General features: G+C 40.4%; 2 protein-coding genes across 10 annotated transcripts in view; both read left to right on the top strand.

The window, feature by feature from the left end:
• The first annotated feature begins 1,736 nt into the window (after positions 1-1,736).
• LOC144959620 (uncharacterized) lies at positions 1,737-6,284 on the top strand. Its single transcript, XM_078892256.1, has 2 exons — positions 1,737-3,132; positions 5,052-6,284. The coding sequence occupies exons 1-2, from the start codon at positions 2,020-2,022 to the stop codon at positions 5,982-5,984; spliced, it is 2,046 nt and encodes a 681-aa protein (XP_078748382.1). The 5' UTR covers positions 1,737-2,019; the 3' UTR covers positions 5,985-6,284.
• A 7,913-nt stretch (positions 6,285-14,197) lies between these two features.
• The window catches only part of LOC144959932 (ras-related protein ced-10-like), a 63,674-nt gene continuing 57,369 nt past the window's right edge, over positions 14,198-20,502 (top strand). Inside the window, exons 1-3 of one of the 9 annotated variants that reach the window (XM_078892792.1) lie at positions 14,198-14,369; positions 19,537-19,701; positions 20,104-20,382. The gene's annotated coding sequence lies outside the window, so the exon portion shown is untranslated. Of the gene's footprint in view, positions 14,374-19,536; positions 19,702-20,048; positions 20,383-20,502 lie in introns of all 9 variants that reach the window. The other 8 variants (XM_078892793.1, XM_078892795.1, XM_078892790.1 and 5 more) reach the window with 8 other exon arrangements.

Below are 20,502 nucleotides of genomic sequence, written 5' to 3'. Positions count from 1 at the left end.
TGATTGGATAGTGAGGTGTTCAGAATACCTAACAACCAAAGGAAGGTACGGTCAACTCCGGACTCGTTCGGGTTATGTCCTAGCAGCCAGTGTCAGGGCATAACATTCCTTACAGTGTTAACCTTTTCTTCTTGGGTGATTAAACAGAGATAGTTTCCCATAGCCTCTGTTCATAGTTTCTACAACATTTAAAGTTTTTAGTGGTGAGCAGGGTGTTCTTGACTGAGAGGACTGTTTTTTCTTTATAGGTCTCATTTCCTTATATGGTGGCAATTCCCACTAGGTTATACCTGCCCATGGTTCATTTTGAACTGTCCTTCTTCTCGATAGTTGTCGCACAAGGCTGTTGATCCAAATCTGACCATGCATTGGTCCTAGTACAGGGTAATGGGTACACGGCCAATGGACCTCCCATGCTTTGATCCTGCACTGCTTATTGGATATTCACGCCTACCCCCATTGCAGGACATTCCCCTATCCGCCACACGGGGTTCCACTGGGTTGGAGTATTTGTTTTCTCCTGGTGCTTATCAGCCTAACCGTGGACTGACAAGGTTCCCCAGTTCCACTGAGACAGCCTACTCATTGTTACCGGTAATCAGAAGGTCAGAGGTTCGATTCCCAGTAGAGGAAGACTGATTTTTGGGGGGATTTTTTTTCCGTGCATTTTTCTTGCTTGCTTTTGTCTGGCATCTTTTTCATAAATTTGTCCAGATCTTTATCTTACACCGGTGCCTATTCCCTATTTTTTTTTTATTTTACACCCAAGTACGGTAAGAGAATGTGAGTAACGAGCCTTTTCCAGGGAATCAACTATGCGCGACTCAGATTAAGACTCGAACCCAGGACCTTCCTATCCGAAGGCAAGTGCTATACTCCAAGACCACGTAGCCGCAAGAATGGATGCTGATCTAAATCTTATTCACTCACTCAATCCTCTTCTGGCCTGCTGGCACTTGATACATTGCAATGTCAGCAGCTATTCTCGGGGCCATCTCGAGGGATAGACCTCTCTGATTTAGGTCCATCTCCACGGTACATCTTCAAGTCTCAGTAGGGAGGCCTCGCTTCCCCTTTCCTTGGGGTGTCCATCGCATAGCCTTCCTTAGTGTTTCATCAGGTCTGCGACAGACATGCCCCAACCATTGCCTTCTCCTCTTATGAGACCCCACTTCAGCTCTCGTTCCCAGGTCCTCATTTGAGATTGTGTTTGGCCAGAATATCTTGAAGATTCGTTGCAAACATTTGTTGCGGAATTTCTTATCGCTACACGATGTTATCCAAAATGTGCATGGTGTATTTCAAATGTTTCAACTGCGGGTACAATTTCATACTTCTTTAAAGACTCTAAAAAAAGTAGTTCTTCAGAGCCATTTGGCCCACGGAGCCGGAGTTTATACTGGCTGCTAGAGAGCGAATTGTAATTGCTTTGCTACCCTTCGGATAGGATGCTAGTCTATCATAAAGAAATCTCCACCACATCTAACAGACCTAGCTACCACTGCTGGGTGGACAGAGAGAGGGGGGGGGTCGGAAAAATCTCGACTGCACCTGGGATCGAACTCAATCCCTTTGATTGTGAAGCTGATCTACGGAACCCCAATAAAGACTCTAAGCTCGAAAATTTGTAGTAATTTATTCTATTTTAACTCTTCTCCTTACTGGTTATTTTCAGAAGTTTCCCCAAAACTCCTCAACCACCCAATACAAAAATAGAATTTTTTTTACTCAAACAGAAAGCAACAAGTACATTCTATGCATAATATTCTTCAGCAAAATGAGCTCTACAACACTGTGTTAGTTTGTTTATAGATACAGCAAATACATTTTCTTTAAGAAATTTCACATATAAAACAAATCAGAATGATCTAATTGTGGTTGCATCGTAACAAATGTGACGATTTTCTTGTGGTTGGTAAGGAGAAGGTTAAGTTGTTGCATTCCTATTTTTACAACCGTTTAGTAGTGTGACTTATTTGACTTTATATACTATTAACTTCATTTCAGAAATTTTCGAAAATGCTTTACAGAAAGACATTTAGGCTGTTAATTTTATTGCTAACTTTCATTTTCGTCATTGATGCTGATCGATTCCGTCAATTGGGGTTGGAACCAGAATCAATTGCCGGAAGTGTTACCATGGAAAACTGGCCGTCAATTTACAACGACGTCTGTGGGCGCTCGTGTCAAAATGGTAAGCTAATATATCAACCAGAACATTGTGAATATCCTCTTTGTTTTCCTTGTACATGTGACCCCGATTGTACAACCAAAGGGACGTGTTGTCCGTCATCTGATTGGTCCAACCAACATTTCCTGGTGGAGGGCGCCAACACGTCCGCGACGAATGATAATGAATATAACGAGCTGATTGAACTTTTCGACAGAATGCGCTGTCAAAAGTTACTTTCGTATTTTTCAACAGAGTCTCTTCGTCTTATAAGCAAGTGTCCGCCTATATGGGAAGATACAATTACCCGAAGAAAATGTGAAGAAGTGCCGGCGAGTAATAATACAGAATTCATTATTCCATACGTGGATAGAAGAACAGGTTTTGTCTTCAAGAATAAATTCTGTACTCAATGCAATGGATATTACACGGACACCGATTCTAATAACAACAACCCTGGTCAGAATTACAACCCAACGAACAGTCTTGAACGAATTAAAACTGGTATCGTTTGTCCCAACGACCATTTATCTATTTACCATTTTACACATAAATATGATTTAATCAAAACAGTATTTCAATCCTGGGAGGAGATATCTTCTTGTAGAGCAGTTCCCATACGAGAACACGGCAGTATGTGTCAATTACCGGACGAAGTAGTCCAACAACGATACAAGTATTTCGATACGTGTCCGGACAACGCCGACCAACTTCTCAAAAATCTCTGTCACAATTTGCCTGTGCTTCCAGCTCTGCGAGTCATTTCAGCCAAAAACCTGTTTTGTTACTTGTGTAACGTTTTGGATGTTTACAAATCTCAAATTTGTAATTCTATTTGGTTAACATATCCTTTGGAATTTTCAATTGACTTTAATAATATTTCAGTGACCCAAGATGAAATGAAGAACAAGGATGACGATGTTTTCTGTTGGAAAGACGCCATCTTGGACTCAGAGAATGGGGTCAGTAAATGAAGTGGTCTATAACGATAGTCGATGGATCAAACCTCTGGAACATGCTGAGCCTTGTGCAACATGTTTTACTTCATTTGATGACATCAGAGGTCTGATCCGCCCAAAATTAAATAAGACATGGTGTGCAAAACGTGTATGTAGATTTCTAACGAAAGATTGAAAATGGAAAGGCTTCGTATAGGAACAAAACAGACAATGAACGTTTCGGGTACAAACCCTTCGTCAGCACAACAGTACACAAATAAACGTGGAAAACAAATAAAATATAATGAAAAATAACTTGTATCGTCTGTACTCAACGGTGGTTGCAGTATGACTGCTTCCACCATTGAGTACAGACGATACAAGTTATTTTTCATTCAATTTTCCATTACAACAATTAGGCCATAAGTGCTTTCGGACGGTCCTGATATATCAGTTGGTACAGTGCCCGTTTCACGGCCAGAGGGGACAAGATCGATCCCGGATGCCCCCTTCCCACAACAGTGATTGGGTAGCTGGGTCTATTAGATATGCGCAAAGTAATTTGCGATAGATTAGCGTCCTATCCGAAGGGCAGCAAGCAATTGCTATTGTCCGTCACACGCTATAGAACTGCATCTCCGTGGGCCTAATGGCTCTGATGGACTACTCTACTTATAACTGCGTTCGGATGTCAGAACTGCATATATGTAGTAAATAGTAAATAGTAATAGTAAATAATGAATTTATATAGCGCCTAAACATCCACGTTAATCGTGCTCTACGGCGCTTTACATAACAAAACTGTTTAAAAACAATAAAATTAAAAATCACGACATTACATAATAAGCATAAATACAGAAACAATATCGAAGCGACATCTATTTCATAAAAAATAAGCCTCACGGAACAGCTCAGTCTTCAGACATTTCCTGAAAGATGATAAATTCTCACAGGACATTATCCGAGGACTAAGTGCGTTCCATAGGCGTGGAGCTATGGATGAAAAGGCTTTTTTAACCGAAAGTGGATTTTGAGGTGGTAACCTTTAAAAGTTGGGACTAAGATGATCTTAAATTTCGAGTATTTTTTAATCAGTATGTTTGAAACAGTGCCGGACAAAGCAAGAAAAAAATACAAGATAAAATAACATCCCAAGAAACTTTCCAGTTGCGGAAAACGGATGTTTAAAAATGAGCATTTATATAGCGCAATATCCACTAAAAGTGCTCAAAGCGCTTTACAAGGGGTCCCTGGCAACAGCAACACTTAACGTGTAAGACGGGACATGACGCCTGTTAGGCGATATCATATTTATTTCGAACAGAGTCAACGCTGTTAACGGCCAGGTACTCGTTTTACACCTGAGTGCGGTAAAGAGCCTTTTCCAAGGACTCAACTATGCGCCGATCGTGGCTCGAACCCAGGACCTTCCGATCCGAAAGCGAGTGTCACCACAAGCCGCACGTTTTGGGATGATTTTATTTTTGCTTGCTTTCTCTGGCACAGTTTCATACACACTTTTTCAGATCTTTATCTTAACCGTTGTGCCTGCTCCCTCATCTAATTTGTCACTAATGTGAGACTATGTGGTCCAATGGTATGACACTCGCTTTCGGATCGGAAGGTCCTGGGTTCGAACCTCGCTCGGCGCATAGTTGAGACCTTGGGAAGGCTCTTTATTCACATTCGCTCACCGTACTCAGGTGTAAAATGAGTATCTGGCCGTTAACAGCTTTGTCTAGGTCCGAAAAAAATTGTAACACCGCCTAACAGCCGTCGTGTCTCGTCCTACATGTCAAGTGTTGCTGTTGGTTAAGGGCCCTTTGTAAAGCGCTTTGAACGCGTTTAGTGGATATTGCCCTATATAAATGCTCAATAAATGACGCTCAATAATGTCTTTATTTTGCCCCTACCCCCCCCCCCCCCCCTTTTTTTTTTTTTAGGTTGAGTGCACTGTTGTGTCATGTGCTCCTGGAAAGCTATTTATGAATGACAGCGATACTTGCCAAACGGCTATCATCGAAATATGGAGACTGACATACTATATACACATTGTGTTCGTGCCCGTTGACCCTTCAGTCTTCATTGCAATCAATGGTGGATTTTCCACAAATATTGATGACGTATTTGAAAAGATGGATATGCAATTAGCAGATTATAATCTATTTTTAGAAATCAAAGACTGTCATAGACTCAATGATAGCGTTATTCAAGATGGCGAATCCGAACAAGAGTTACAACTAAGGGCGATAATTAGAATCACTCCAGTGCTTGAACTTACCCGGGATGATTTTGAAAATAGACTTCACAACTCAATCAAAGATGCAAAGATGACTTTAATAAATGTTGTTAATAATAAAAATGTTGATAAATCAACTAACAAACAAGAGATTCCGTTACGAATGAGTTGTGTTGGACGTGATATGTGTACGTTATTCAGGCTGGAGTCAGGGTTTGATAAATGTCATGACCAGAAGAGTATACAGATTGGTTTACATTATGTTTTCATGGGTGACGTAAGTAATTACGTCCAGGTCACGTCAACCTTGACGTGCCCGTTTGTTGCTCTCGAGCTCACGTCAACCCCGTCTGTCCTTGACAAAAATATTTCTTTCACCGTGCGGCTGGGAAAAGACTATATAGTAAACATCACTGACCTTTCGGGTGTTTCCTACGAGGGAGGAGAATTCCACTTTTGTCTGAGCCGGTTCAAAGATCTCTTAAGACAAAAAGAAGAACACGTTAAAGAAAACTCTGCTAACTTTGCATACAATTTAAACTGGCTTGCCACATGTGTTCTGTTTATTTCGTTGGTTTTCTCAACCATCTCTCTCAGTTCTACTTTCGATTTAATTTGTCTCAACCTAATCCATTGATTCAGCAGTATGCAGTTGAGTGAGGGGAAAACTGCTTTTGATGATAGTGGTAATATTACATCAACATTTTTAAAAAACCAAGAGACTTAGTTACGAATGAATTGTATTGGACACAATAATATGTACAAATTATATATAGTATCCGCTTGGCTAAGAACTCACATGATTGCCATCCGGAAGTATAACGGACCAACACACAAATCTATGTGTAACCTTAAACGTTTATCGTCTGATTAATACAGTTTAGTGAGAAGTACTCATAAACGCGGGTGGCAAAAAAAAAAAAAAACAATAACAAAAGCCGGAGTGACGTCAACTTCGTTCTATCTATACTTGTTGGAATCTGGGTTTGATTACTGTCGCGACTTGAAGACATCTTCAGGATGGTTTGGAATATCCATCTCAATGGTGGCGTCTCTCTATAGGGAATGCCAGAAATAGCAGAAATATCAGACTTGTGTTGAGTTTGTATGATTTATTGAGGAGAATGGATAACATATTTTAGGGTGCAAATGCCAATAATTAATATTTTTGACCAGTTTAACACTAATATCAGCTTTTAAGCATCTGGTTTGTTCCGACATAATACCGTTTTGAGACGATGTGTCACACATAATCTGCCCTAGACTGGACACCAGAAGAAAAAAAAAAAGATGAGGGCAACTTGGAGAATAGTCATGGCGGGAGAGATGAGAGACCTGGAGCTTCCTGGGGATGAAGGTCACAGCCCGAGGATGATGGAGGTCCTTCGTTGATGCCTTACATATCATCATGCATGTAGTAGTAGCGTATGGCTACACCTCCAAATCTACTTCGGCAACCCAGCTTCGAAAGTCTTCCTACGCCCGAAGGACTGTTTCATGCATAGCCACCTTCAAGTTTAGTTACTGGACAGTGGAGGACGATGTGATCGCCGGTCTCAGGAATGCCTGACGTTTCCGGCAGGCATCACTGTTCCCAAGTTTCCATCTGCACATATTTGATGCAGTTCTGCCTGCCATGTTCTGTTAAGAGATCATCATGCATAATGGACATTTAATAAGTAAACATATAGGGAATGAGATTAGCGGAAGAGTAGTGTCCCTTGATTGGACGTCACCCATAGTCTGTGACGTCACCGGCGAAAAAGTTATTAGAGAGAGAACGTCATGTTGGTTGTGCGCATGCGTCTCTCTCGTCCTCGCGAGTGTTAAACTGGTCAAAAATATTAATTATTGGCATTTGCACCCTAAAATATGGTATCCATTCTCCTCAATAAATCATACAAACTCAACACAAGTCTGATATTTCTGGCTATAAATTCAATTTTCAACATCCTAACCATCCCGACTTAATACCGTTTTGAGGCGACTGTTGATATTTCCATCTGACTTTCTCATCTCACGCCTTATCTGCCTCCACCTTTCTTCTATGGTGTGGCTATATGGTCTTGTGATATGACACTCGCTTTCGGATCGGAAGTTCCTGGGTTCGAGCCTCGCTCGGCGCATAGTTGAGTCCTTGGAAAAGGCTCTTCACTCACATTCTCTCACCGTACTTAGGTGTTAAATGAGTACCTGGCCGTTAACAGCGTTGTCTCTGTCCGAAAAAATTATAAAATCGCCTAACAGGCGTAATGTCCCGTCCTACATGTTAAGTGTTGCTATTGGCCAGGGACCTCTTGTAAAGCCCTTTGAGCACGTTTTGAGACTATTGCGCTATATAAAAGCTCAATTTTTTTCATGGTGATATCCTTCGTGTTATCCATCCCACATTCGAGCAGTAAATGAATTAATATGGCAGCAACTTCTTATGGTTCACACTATTATGTTATGACGATCGACCCAATCAGCAAAGTCCGGTCCGCTTTCGTGCACCGTCGCGAACCCGCCTGGTAGCATCGTCACAACACACCTTTCGACTAGATGCTCTGCCGTTTCGGGTTCTTGCCCACAGCGTGGACATATTGGACAGGAAGTTAGACCCCACTGATGTAACGCACCGGCCGTTAGGCAGCTCCTCGACCGAAGCCGATTCGCAGCTACCCAGTGTCTCCTCTTACTGGTATCAAAGCCTGGCAACTTCTCACCAAGCTTAGAGGAGTGTAGGTCCCCGCCCCCACGAGGGATTGAATTCGTCCAAACCGACTTCCATCTCGTATGTGCAGCTCTGTCCGTAGTCAGGGATTCTGCGTACAAGGGTTGCCGGGACTTATTTCGGCTCGAAAAGGGGGGCACCGTTCATTATGCGCATGAGAGGGGTATCCCCATTCCCTCTCTCTTTGATCTTACTCAGCCAGTTTCCCGTAATGGTCTCCTTCGGGACATCGGGGGGCTGGATCGCTGCCATTATCGGGCCCCATTCTCTAGGGGTTGTTGCTAGCGTTCCCGACACTATGTGCATCGACTTGCGAAGTTTTACATCCACCTTCTCAACGTTTCTGCTTCTACCCCACACTGGAGCGCAATACTCCGCGGTGGAATAGCATAGTGCCAGGGCGGATGTTCTCAGGAGCGCTTGGCTAGCGCCCCAAGTCGATCCCACCAGCTTCCTCAGAAGACTGTTGCGTTTCTCTATCTTCCGGGCAACCCCTTCGAGATGAACCCGATAGGTAAGGCTGCGATCCAACGTCACCCCTAAATATTTTGGACGCGGCTCATATGGGAGTGGCTGGTCCCCGACTAGGACATTCAGTTTACGGGTGTGCCAACCACTGCATAAGTGAAATGCAGTGGCCACGGTTTTTGAAGTGTTCATCTTCAGGTACCACTTGTCAAAGTAGGATTACGCTCTCGAGACGGGTCCACACTTTACTCTGAGTAACGAGTGCCCAGTCGTCTGCGTATCCCAGCCTCAGGGAGGAAGTGTTCGGCATATCGCTAATGTAAACGTTAAACAACATTGGCGCAAGTACCGACCCCTGAGGGACCCCATTCTTCAATTTCTTTACTTTGCTCGTGACGTCTCCCAGCGCGACGTGGAATTGCCTTTCCCCTAAGATCGAAGAGAACAACTTCAAGGTCTTTTTGCACCTTATGATTTTTGCAAGTTTGAGCATTAACCCATCGCACCAGACCGTATCGTACGCCGCTGATAGGTCTATAAACACAGCACCTGTTTGCTGTTTTCTCTCGAACCCGTGCTCAATATGCTCTGTAAGGGCAATGACCTGCTCCGTGGTGCACCTCCCTTCCCTGAGCCTGCCTGCTCAGGTGGCAGGGCAGCGTCTAGGACAGGCCCCCATCGGTTTAATAGAACACGCTCCAACAATTTGTAAAGACAGCTCAGCAGCGATATGGGTCTTTAACTGTCTGCCTCCTTCGCCGGCTTCCCTGGCTTCAGGATGGCAACTATCTTCGCGTGCTTCCACACTTGTGGAAGCTTTCCTTTTGCAAGGATGTCAGACATTGCCTCTGCTAGCCAGGCCCGTGCCCTGGGGCCCAGATGCGTCACCATATCGGGATATACACCATCTATCCCTGCTGCTTTGCCGTTCTTCACTTCGCTAATGGCTGCACCCACTTCTCGGGGACTGAACGGGGCCGTCCAGTCCGACTCCTTCGCAGGTAGCGAATCCAAAATCGTACGGTACACCTTGCGGACACCGCGCTCAAAAGCCTGATTAGGGACCCGCTTACTACGGTTCTTAATGTTCTTGGCAATTGTGTCTGCCTCGCATTCCGGTGCAGCCTTCGCGAAATTCCGATCTGGGTCCAATTTCTTTATCAAACGCCAAGCGTGGCGGCTGGAGTGTGTAAAGTCGAGACTTTCCACGGTCTCCTGCCACCGTTGCTTCCCTCCCTCTGCATGAGACTGAAGTAGTCTATCGGCTGCGTCCTGGGACTGGGTCTGCTGGTACTCTCGGTACAGCTCTTCCGACTCTGCTGTCCAGCAAGGGGTGTAGAATTTCCGTTTGCCCCGTGGAATAGAGCGTTGAGCCCTCTTAACCAGTAGCCTACTGAATCTGGTTATATTCTTGGACTTGGGAGGAATGGCAAGGCAGACCTGCTCGATATAGGAACTGAATTCCTCCCAGTCAGCCTTCCTGAAATTCCATCTGCAAAGTGGGAGAGACTGCACCCTCGGTATTGTCACCCCAGCTGTGACAAGAACCGGCCTGTGCTGGCTATGCGGAAAGTCCCCGAGGACTGTCCGCTTCACCTGCAGCGGTTCACCGTTCGCGCCTTTCGTTACGAGGGTGAGGTCTGGAGTATACTCCTTCTTATGGCGGGTACCCCGGAAGGTACCCTTGGCTGTAGGATCGTACACTAGGTGTAGATCATTACAGTCCATCCATGAGCGGAGTTGTCTTCCTGCCTCGTTGCAGTCTCGGTAGCCCCATTCGTGATGGTGGCTATTAAAGTCTCCCAGACAGATGGAAGGATGGCTGACCACCGGAACCGGTGGTGTAGTCCAAGTCGCTCTAGGTGGTTTGTAAATATTATGCAAACACAGTCCACCTACTTCCACGGAAATTCGGTTCACCCCATTGCTGTCAGTTACGCTCTCAATGACCCTTACCTTCGATGGCTCTTTAGCGTAAACGCTAACCCCTCCTTTGAGCCTCGAAGTGTCCTCGCGTTGGACCACCGTATAGCCTGGGATCTGGAATCGGGAAGATTGCGCGCCTGAATAAAGGTGGGTCTCCTGTAACAGGAGGATATCTACGCAGTGAACGGTCAATAGCTTTGATAAAAGCTCATTTTTGCCATACTCTGGCTCTCGACGTTCAGGGACAATATGTGCGTCAGTTCGCCATCCCCGCCGTCGCATTTTCCGATCGGCAGGCCGCGAATCGATTGATGCATGGGACGTTTGCTTTTTTTTCGGACGTGCCGACGACCCTGGCGACACGAACGCGGTATTATTTGGCTAGGCGGCAGACCGCTTCGCCATTGACGGGACTGATTGGGACTCGACATAAGGATAATAGTGTGGCGCCCGGGATAGGGCTGCTATTCGGGCACCGGGTTTGGATCAAATTTAGTCACACACCGGGGCGAGCAGCTCATGTGGCTCGTTGGCTCGATACCCGGGATGGTCTCGTGACGGTCGACCGGGATTTACACCTTTGCCCCCCCGTGTGCCTCAAGCCCCCTCACCACTGCAAGGTAAAGATCCACGAGGGGGATTAATATGGCTGCGCAGTCTTTATGGACGCTTGCAGTGAATGTATGCGTCACTTCGAGTTTGTCAGTCTGTTTCTATTATCCAGTTAGTAATCTGTCTCCATAAATCTCTGTCTAATGCAAATGTTCTAAGCTTTATAATGTCATCATGTGTGTTAAGGTGATGAGTCAATTGGATGTTTCCTTGTGTTGTTGAAATCAGTTCTTCGGTTGTTGTTTCTGAATGTAAATGTTCATAATGAAAAATGAATTTAAAAAAAATAAATTTTCCCTTTATTCATCCCATTTCCAACTCGAATGACTAGATGAATTACCGTCTGCTGGTGAACCCCGCCCCCCCCCCCCCCCCCCCCCTCCACCACCACCACCACCACCATCACACGCCTCAGACAAATAATTAAAAAAATGAATGGTAATAACGCATCCAGCCTTCAACATAATGAGTATGAAATAGATTTGGAGGGACAGAGATAGATTTTGTGTGTGTGTGTGTGTGTGTCTTTGTCTTAGTCCAAATACAAAACAGAAAATCCGAACAAACACTCGTTCTTTTACACGAGTTCAACACAGATTAAAACAGGTGTTTCAATGTTCAACTTGTAATAACTGTACGATTGTGACCACTACGATGATGTTGTTGTTGTTGTTGATGATGATGATGATGATGATGATGATGATGATGATGATGATGATGATGATGATGATGATATGATGATGATGATGATGATATGATGATGATGATGATGATGATGATGATGATGATGATGATGATGATGATGATGATGATGATGATGATGATGATGATGATGATGATGATGATGATGATGATGATGATGATGATGATGATGATAACCACAATGATGACGATGCTGAGAGGAACATTCCACCAAGTATCACCGGGTCAAAATGCACCCCAGCTTTTAAAGTCTAAAGGAGACTACTCGTGTTTATATTTTGTCTTCAGTAAAATGCCTGGATTATATCCCTTGAATCGTTAACTAGTACTACTTCAGCTCTTCTTCTTCTTCTTCTTCTTCTTCTTCTTCTTCTTCTTCTTCTTCTTCTTCTTCTTCTTCTTCTTCTTCTTCTTCTTCTTCTTCTTTTTCTTCTTCTTCTTTTCTTCCTCCTCCTCCTCCTCCTCCTCCTCCTCCATCTTCTTCCTTTTCCTCCTCCTCTTCTTCTTCTTCTTCTTCTTCTTCTTCTTCTTCTTCTTCTTCTTCTTCTTCTTCTTCTTCTTCTTCTTCTTCTTCTTCTTCTTCTTCTTCTTCTTCTTCTTCTTCTTCTTCTTCTTCTAATAATAATAATAATAATAATAATAATAATAATAATAATAATAATAATAATAATAATAATAATAATAATAATAATAATAATAATAATAATAATAATAATAATAATAATAATAATAATCTAAAAACCCCTGAGTTGGCAGCTTGTTAGTGGATTACCGCCCTGTGTTTTGGCACGGTAAGTACATACAGCCGTAAGGCTGTATGTCATAGGCAGGATAAGCCCGCGTGTTCTCCATTTGGCTTAAATTAAGTCCTAGCAAACCCCCGAAGATTGAGAGTTTTTGCCAAGAAGAAAATTGTAATCGATCGATAGATATTCGAAGGACGAGTTTTCTGGCTAAATTTTAGATACCTATTTTGTTGGGGGGTTTTTTTCAGATTTTTTCAGATTGTTAATTGGTTAAAAAGGACGCCGCTACTTCAAAAAAATGTCATTTTTAATACTAGGAAGTTGACATACTGAGTGAGGGTCTTTCTATTCGGTCAATATTTGACGTCATAATTGTGACCTCTCGTCTCATAACGGTATTAAGCCGGGATGATTAAGATGCTGAAAATGTAGCCAGAAATATCATGCTTAAGTTGAGTTCATATGCCTTATAGAGGAAAAGGAATATCGTATTTTACTGTGCTAAATACCAACGTTTCATATTTTTGACCAGTTTAACTATAATTTGACTATTTAGCATCTGGTCCATCCTTACACAATACCGTTTTAAGACGACGGGTCACAATTTTGTTCTGGAAAATTGAAAAAAAAAAGTTTCTTTGCCAAAGTACGTAAGACCCTACTATATCATAGCTAATTCTATTTTCTATTCGTTTCGTTTGGTTTGCCATCGCGTCTGCACAGTTTGCGACCAGTATGACCGAAGATCACAGTCAGCATTCATTCATTCAGTCAGTCAGCAGGCAGGGTGTGTTGGAGGATTGCCAGTTTGGCTTTTGAAATGCCAAATATTGTACTTTAAAAAGCTATTTAGAAAGCGGCTGGGGCTCCGTGAAGCCTGTGATCGTGAACATACAAACGAAAAGTGAAAATGGAGAGGCTTCGTATTGGAACAATACACTTTCCATACGAAGCCTCTCAATTTTCACTCTTTTTTGTTGGGTTTTTTTTTGTAAAAAGCTATTTATTGGCTTGCTCGGATAAATTGGGTTCGGAATTTTGTAATTTGTTTTTGGCTAGGTGTACATATCAGATGGGTTTGATAACAGAACACAATTATGGGTTTGAATTAATACTGTTGTTATGTACATTATCATTCTCGTACAAAATGAGCCAATAAAATTTTGGGTTATAAAACTTGTAATTAGATACATGCCGATACCCATATAATTGATTAATGCCGACGTGTTCATACAAGTAAGTACTACTGACATCCGAATCCACTTATGGGCCAAGTTTAACATTGTTTTAATGGACAATATTTCGCGTCATCTTTTGATATTCCAATTACAACAATGAGCATAATATAAGGAATTGGGTTATCAGACCTGCAAATAAGTACACATCGATTAATTGACATATGGCAAAAAATTTACCCATTTTCACCCTTTAACTAGAAAAAGTGAAATTTGTCATGGCTATGTGATAAGAGAATAAAGGTTTACCTATATTTTTACGGGAATTTTCAAACTATTTAGCAATTTTTTTTTAATTTTTGGCGTTTTATGCAATAAATAATCTGGCTATAATTTTGTGTATTGTGAAGTAAGTCACCTCTCAATTCTCAATCTCTCTCGTCGTCCCAAGTCACTACTTACTGGTTTCAGGCTACTACTTTTTTTTTAGATAGGCCTAGTCTAACTCCCAACTTCTCCATTACAGCAGAGAGTTTTAGCTATACAATCTCTCTGATTACAGTCGACACTGACTTCTGTTCTGTTCTCACCACACAGTGTGGTTCTGTTCTCGCCATGTGTTTTTAATTACCCTCATAGTAAAGTAGTAGTAGTCTTGTCAGTAGCCGAAGCAGCAGTCAGTCAGTAAGAAGATCATTGTCGTTTGTTATTGATATCAAAAACGTGTTGTATGATATGTGATATACTGTGTGTGTGCGTGTGTGTGTGTGTGTGTGTAATATGTTATTTTTATTTAGATAACAATACAATTGCAAATGTGATTTGTTTCTTATTGATAACAAGCCGTGTTGTATGAAACGTGAAATAGTGTGTGTCATATTATATTGTGTTATTTTTAGATATCAAGGTAATAGTGAAATGTGATATAACGTATCTGCGATTTAATATTGTGTTTTTTAATATAATATTGTAAATAGTGAAATGTGATATAATGTGTCAGTGAAATTATATTGTGTTATTTTTAGATAACAGTGTAATAGTGAAATGTGATATGTATACGTGATGTTATGTGATTATGCGAGGGGATAGTAAAGTAGGAAAATAAAATATTATTGTTATTATGATAATATTATTGTTATTTTAGATAGCAATGTAATAGTGAAAGATATATATATATATATATATATATATATATATATATATATATATATATATATATATATATTTGGATGGAATGTACTGTTTAAAAATACTAAACACAACGTGAGCTTTTAAAAAGGGACATATCCACTAAACTTGCTCAAAGCGCTTTACAAAAGTGTCCCTGCAGCATAACGAAACATATAGAACGAGTCATGACGCCTGTTAGGCGATATTAATTTAATTTTTTCTCGGGCAGAGACAACGCTGTTAAAGGCCAACCTACTCATTTCACACCTGAGTACGGTAAGAGAATGTGAGTAAAGACCCTTTTCCAAGGACTCAACTATGCGCCGAGGGAGGCTCGAACCATAGCCATCGTTAACTTATAGATAGTATGCAGATGACGTCACTCAGGCCTTTGTTATTGATTTTGCCATCCGCGTTTGTGAGTTGTTCTCACTAAACTGTATTAACCAGACTATAAAAGTTCATGGTTACACAGAGTTTGTGTGTTGGTCCGTTATACTTCCGGATGGCAATGTTGTGAACTCCTTGGCCAATCGCATTCTATCTTTTGCCTGACACTGATCAAAAAATGACGTCAAAATGCCAGTCTTTGGCCACAAAAGAAAACAAATCGTGAGTTGTATTCAATAGTTCAACCAATGGGACCACTTTTTCCATGAGCTCTACTAACGACAACTCACACTATGCGGTGCAAAAACCAAATAATGACTTCAAAATGCCAGTCTTTTTGGTTTTCAATGTCAGGCTGTGTACTTAACAATGGCTGCGCTCAAACCAAGGACCTTCCGATCCGAAAGCGAGTGTCATATCACAAGACCACATAGCCGCACGATGGATGGTACAAAGTGCATTCCCAGACCTGCCCGCTATTACGTAAAATTCGAAGATTCACGACAATTTGGCTCCAGTTTCAGACGTCCACGAGTCACTAACAACTTAGTGCGGCTATGTGGCCTTATGGTGTGACACTCGCTTTCAGATCGGAAGGTCCTTGGTTCGAGCCTCGCTCGGCACATAGTTGAGTCCTTGGAAAAGGCTCTTTACTCACGCTCCCGATTTTGTTGTTGTTGAGATATTCATTATTATGCGTCAGCCTCTATCGTTGTTAGCATTACATTGTAGCTTCGCGCCTAGAATTGTTAGCTTCTTATTTACCCAACTTGACTCAGGTGTTCTTCTTCTTCTTCTTCTTCTTCTTCTTCTTCTTCTTCTTCTTCTTCTTCTTCTTCTTCTTCAAGTACCAAATCTGTGCCAGACATCGGTGATCATGGTACGTCATTCATCTCTCTGATCAGATAACCTCAGAAAAGTAATATTACTCTTCTCTTTATTTGTCACCCAGCTGTTCAAACTATTCATATACGTTTTTCTTGGTCAACCTTTACTCTTTTTGCCTTCTATCTTTCCTGTGAGAGCAAGATGTTCAAAACATTTATGTGCCCTAAAAATTGCATTTGTCTTTTTCTTATTGTATGAATTAGTAACCTTTTAGTTTCAGCTTGCTCTAATACTTCTTCATTAGTTTTCTTATCTGCCCATGGAATTCTTAACATCCTTCTAAGTAACCACATTTCTGCTGCCTCCAGTTTCTTTCTAATGTGTTACCTCTCTCATAGTGGGCAGGGAGGTACATACTGTGTCTTCTATCCCCATATATCTGTTTTCCAACCTGCTTTCTATCTTTGTCTTGGAATGAGATTACTTGGTTTTGTCCTGGTCCTGCCCAGATGCCCTGGCTGAGAGGAAAACAGTCGAAAGTATAGTTAGTTTTGGGAGATCATATTTTTTTTCCTTGTAAATCATCTCTCTGTTATGCATTGAATTATGTTTAGTTTACATATTATATTATATGATTGGTAAACATTTGAGTGAATTCCTCTTGGGACCTGTACTTGTGTCTGGATGAGACTTTTAGGTTATCTCAAACTAAGTACTTTGATAGTGTGCTCTTGGAATCTACGTCTGTTTGCTATTTGAACCAAGTCCCCCTTGTCTTACCTTTTCTTTTGTTCTTTAATTGTAATTCCAGAACTTTTTACTATCCCATTTTCTTCCTTTTTACTGGCGCTGATATAACCTAAGTGTGTTGCAAGCGTTGTAAAACCCTTAAAAACAAAAACAATAATGTGTTACCTGGTTTTAATGGGCGTCAAAGGACACTCACAGGAACGTCGTCCGTAAAGAAGCATTTTAATTAAATGTTATATTTCTCTCCCCGCCATTGTCACCTGTTGCTCGGCATACATTCACCCTGCTCAGTGTTGCGTGAATCTAACCAAGGTCAGAATGCATTCACTACTACTTAACCGCCGTACTCTCGAAAAACTCGTATAATTTAAAAATTTGGCCAGGAAACTCATCCTTCAAATATAGATCGATTTAAATTGCCCTCATCCTGTTCAAAAACTTCAAACCTGGGACTTTGATATAATGGGACTTCGCGACTAGTCCCTGTTTTGAGAGGTTATTTTTACCAAGATGAGAGTCATTAAAATCATCGATATTTTTTTTTTGAAGGACGAGTTTTCTGGCCAGATTTTTTTAATACGTGTCTTTCCGGAGTAAGAATTTGTTAACTCCTTCAATCCTAGAGATTTTTGTTGCTTTTCAAAAAACACACACAAAAAAAAAAAAGAAACAAGAATAAATAGACACAGCGTCTTAAAGTAGAAAAGATAAATGATTTAGATAACAATAAAATGAATTAACTCACTCAATCCTAGAGATTTTTGTTGCTTTTCAAAATTGGAAAAAAATGTATTAAAAATGAGCATGTACATAGATAATTTTATTCAACTACCATTAACATGTAAAAACTAGAAAACGTTAGCTTTGATACTACGCCTATGATTTGTCTCAGAAAAATGTAATAAATAGGCATGGGGTAAAAGTAGCCCCGGGTAAACAACGGATATAGTCGGTGTTAGGGTTGAGTGAGTTAAAGATGTCTTGGTTTAGACTCATTGTCAAGCAGGGGAATGTGTATTTTCTATTTTTCAATAAATTATTATGAACTCGTACCTCGTACCCCAATAGGCTTCAACAGTCGTGACGCCACTTCCCCCGTAATGACGCAGAGTAACTTAGAAACTGGTTCTAAACTATCGGAACAATGGCAGACGCCCTTATGACGTACTTCTCCGACGAACATAAAAGTTTATCCAGAGGAGAAAAAACATTATAAATATGATCATGTTTTGAATTTTATACATTCTGATCACATGACATATGAAAAGTTCGAGCCAGCATGAAGAATAAAAAGTACCGATGTTATTTGTTGAGAACCACGTTGCTCGCATTGCTGGGCGACGTGACATCAGACTATTGAATCCTATTCCGAATTGCGTTACAAATCAAGAATCACGTGACTGCCAGTTCACGTTATAGATTTATAAATAGCATTTATACACCTATGGTTCACGCTGGACTCTCCAGAAATCTGAGTAGACGCGTCTTGTGTTTGTCTAGACGTCCAGCCTAATAACAATTAATTAATGCAAATAATTGTGTATTTTTCCTTATTCTAATTGGATTTTTACATATTATTGGATTTGTTCTATACAATTATGAAATAAAAGTTTTATGGCAAAAATTTAAAATGTATATAATATTATAGACTATTGTCTTTTTTAGTCGTGGGGAGTGTGCATTCCTCTAATTTGAAAAAAAAACAACAACCTATTTTAAAGCTTTTGGCCAGATAACTCATCTTTAATAATCCAATCCTCTTCTTTTGAAAAAACAAAAATACCCTCACATCTGGAACTCCAACAGAAGTCCCAGGTTTGAGAGTTTTTAGCTAAGTATCGACGTCCCAAGTTTGAGATTTTTTGACAAGTAGAGGGCCATTTTAATCGACTGATATTGGAGCGCAAGTTTTCTGGCCAAAATGTTAGTTGTATTTGGGTTTATTTTGTCATCGTACGACAGACGACAGACAGTGTTTTCTGGCCAAAATGTTAAACGTTGTATTTGGGTTTATTTTGTTATCGTACGACAGACGACAGACAGTGTTTTCTGGCCAAAATGTTAAACGTTGTATTTGGGTTTATTTTGTTATCGTACGACAGACGACAGAAAGTGTTTTCTGGCCAAAATGTTAAACGTTGTATTTGGGTTTATTTTGTTATCGTACGACAGACGACAGAAAGTGTTTTCTGGCCAAAATGTTAAACGTTGTATTTGGGTTTATTTTGTCATCGTACGACAGACGACAGACAGTACGACAGTGTGTAGTCGTATAGTTAGTAGGAGGAGGGTAGGCGGACGAGCGGACGAGCTTAACTGCGTTTCTTAATTCATTTTATTGTTATCTGAATCATTTATCTTTTCTTCTTTAACTCACTCAACCCTAACACCGACTATATCCGTAGTTTACCCGGGGTTACTTTTACCCCATACCTATTTATTATTACATTTTTTCTGAGACAAATTATAGGCGTAGTATCAAAGCTAACGTTTTCTAGTTTTTACATGTTAATGGTAGTTGAATAAAACTATCTATGTACATGCTCATTTTTAATACATTTTTTTCTCCTATTTTGAAAAGTAGCAAAAATCTCTAGGATTGAGTGAGTTAATTTATTTTATTGTTATCTAAATCATTTATCTTTTCTACTTTAAGACGCTGTGTCTATTTATTCTTGTTTCTTCTTTTTTTGTGTGTGTGTATTTAAGTTCGCCTTAAGGTCTGTGAATGCAAATGCGTACGATGCAAAATCGCTGATAAAATTATTATTAGGTATTAGTTTAACCCACACAAGCAAGTCAGTGGAGTGTTTTAATTTCATTGGATTAACAACACGAACTTGGTCAGGAGAAGACAAATTATACCCATCACAGGTAAAAAAAAACAAAAACTAATTTTTAACTAAATATTTTTTAGATATTTTATGTGTGTGTGTGTGTGTGTGTGTGAGTGTGTGTGTGTGTGTGATGAGTGAAAAATACTATATATGTGACCCCTCGTCTCAAAACGGTATTATGTCAGGATGGACCAGATGTTAAATTATAGTCAAATTATAGTTAAACTGGTCAAAAATATGAAACGGTGGTATTTAGCACAATAAAATACGACATTCCTTCTCCTCTATAAAGCATATAAACTCAACTTAAACATGATATTTCTGGCTACAAACTCCATTTTCAGCATCTTAATCTTAATCATCCCGACTTAATACCGTTTTCAGACGAGGTGTCACATATTCACTATAATTCATTTCGTGACTTGGATTGACTCGCCAGGGAGAATATCTAATTCAAAATCGTTATTTTCTGGATTGTTTATAATGTGTCATAAATTATTAGAGAATAGAGATAATATTACAATAATTTGATTTATTGATTTATTCGTGCCTTTGACAGCACTCGATTTATAAGAAATTGAAAGTGAAAAGTTGTTCTTTCCTGGATTATTTATTTCCTTGCACAATATTTCATCATCACCATCGTAGACAATAGCTGATTTTTATACATACTGTGATCGGAAAAAAATAATTATATTGAAACTGTGGAACTGCAAAGGTAAATAATTTTCTGTACTTTAGTACGTAAAACGGTTATCGTTTATTTTTGTTTGTTTTGTTTTTATTTGTTTGTTTTTTGTTTTGTTTTTATTTTTTATTTTTTTTTTTTTTTGTGTTT

This window comes from Berghia stephanieae, chromosome 14 (assembly GCF_034508935.2).
Source record: "Berghia stephanieae isolate SIO BIC M18660-M18661 chromosome 14, UCSD_Bste_1.3, whole genome shotgun sequence".
NCBI lineage: Eukaryota > Metazoa > Mollusca > Gastropoda > Nudibranchia > Aeolidiidae > Berghia > Berghia stephanieae.
The sequence above is the reverse complement of the archived record's forward strand: the minus strand, read 5'-3'. Positions and strand labels throughout refer to the sequence as shown.

Excerpts from the sequence above, each read along its gene's own strand:
- LOC144959620 (XM_078892256.1), top strand. The coding sequence starts at position 2,020 with ATGCTTTACAGAAAGACATTTAGGCTGTTAATTTTATTGCTAACTTTC. Across the intron at positions 3,133-5,051 it reads TCTTGGACTCAGAGAATGGG|GTTGAGTGCACTGTTGTGTC; the intron begins GTCAGTAAATGA and ends TTTTTTTTTTAG.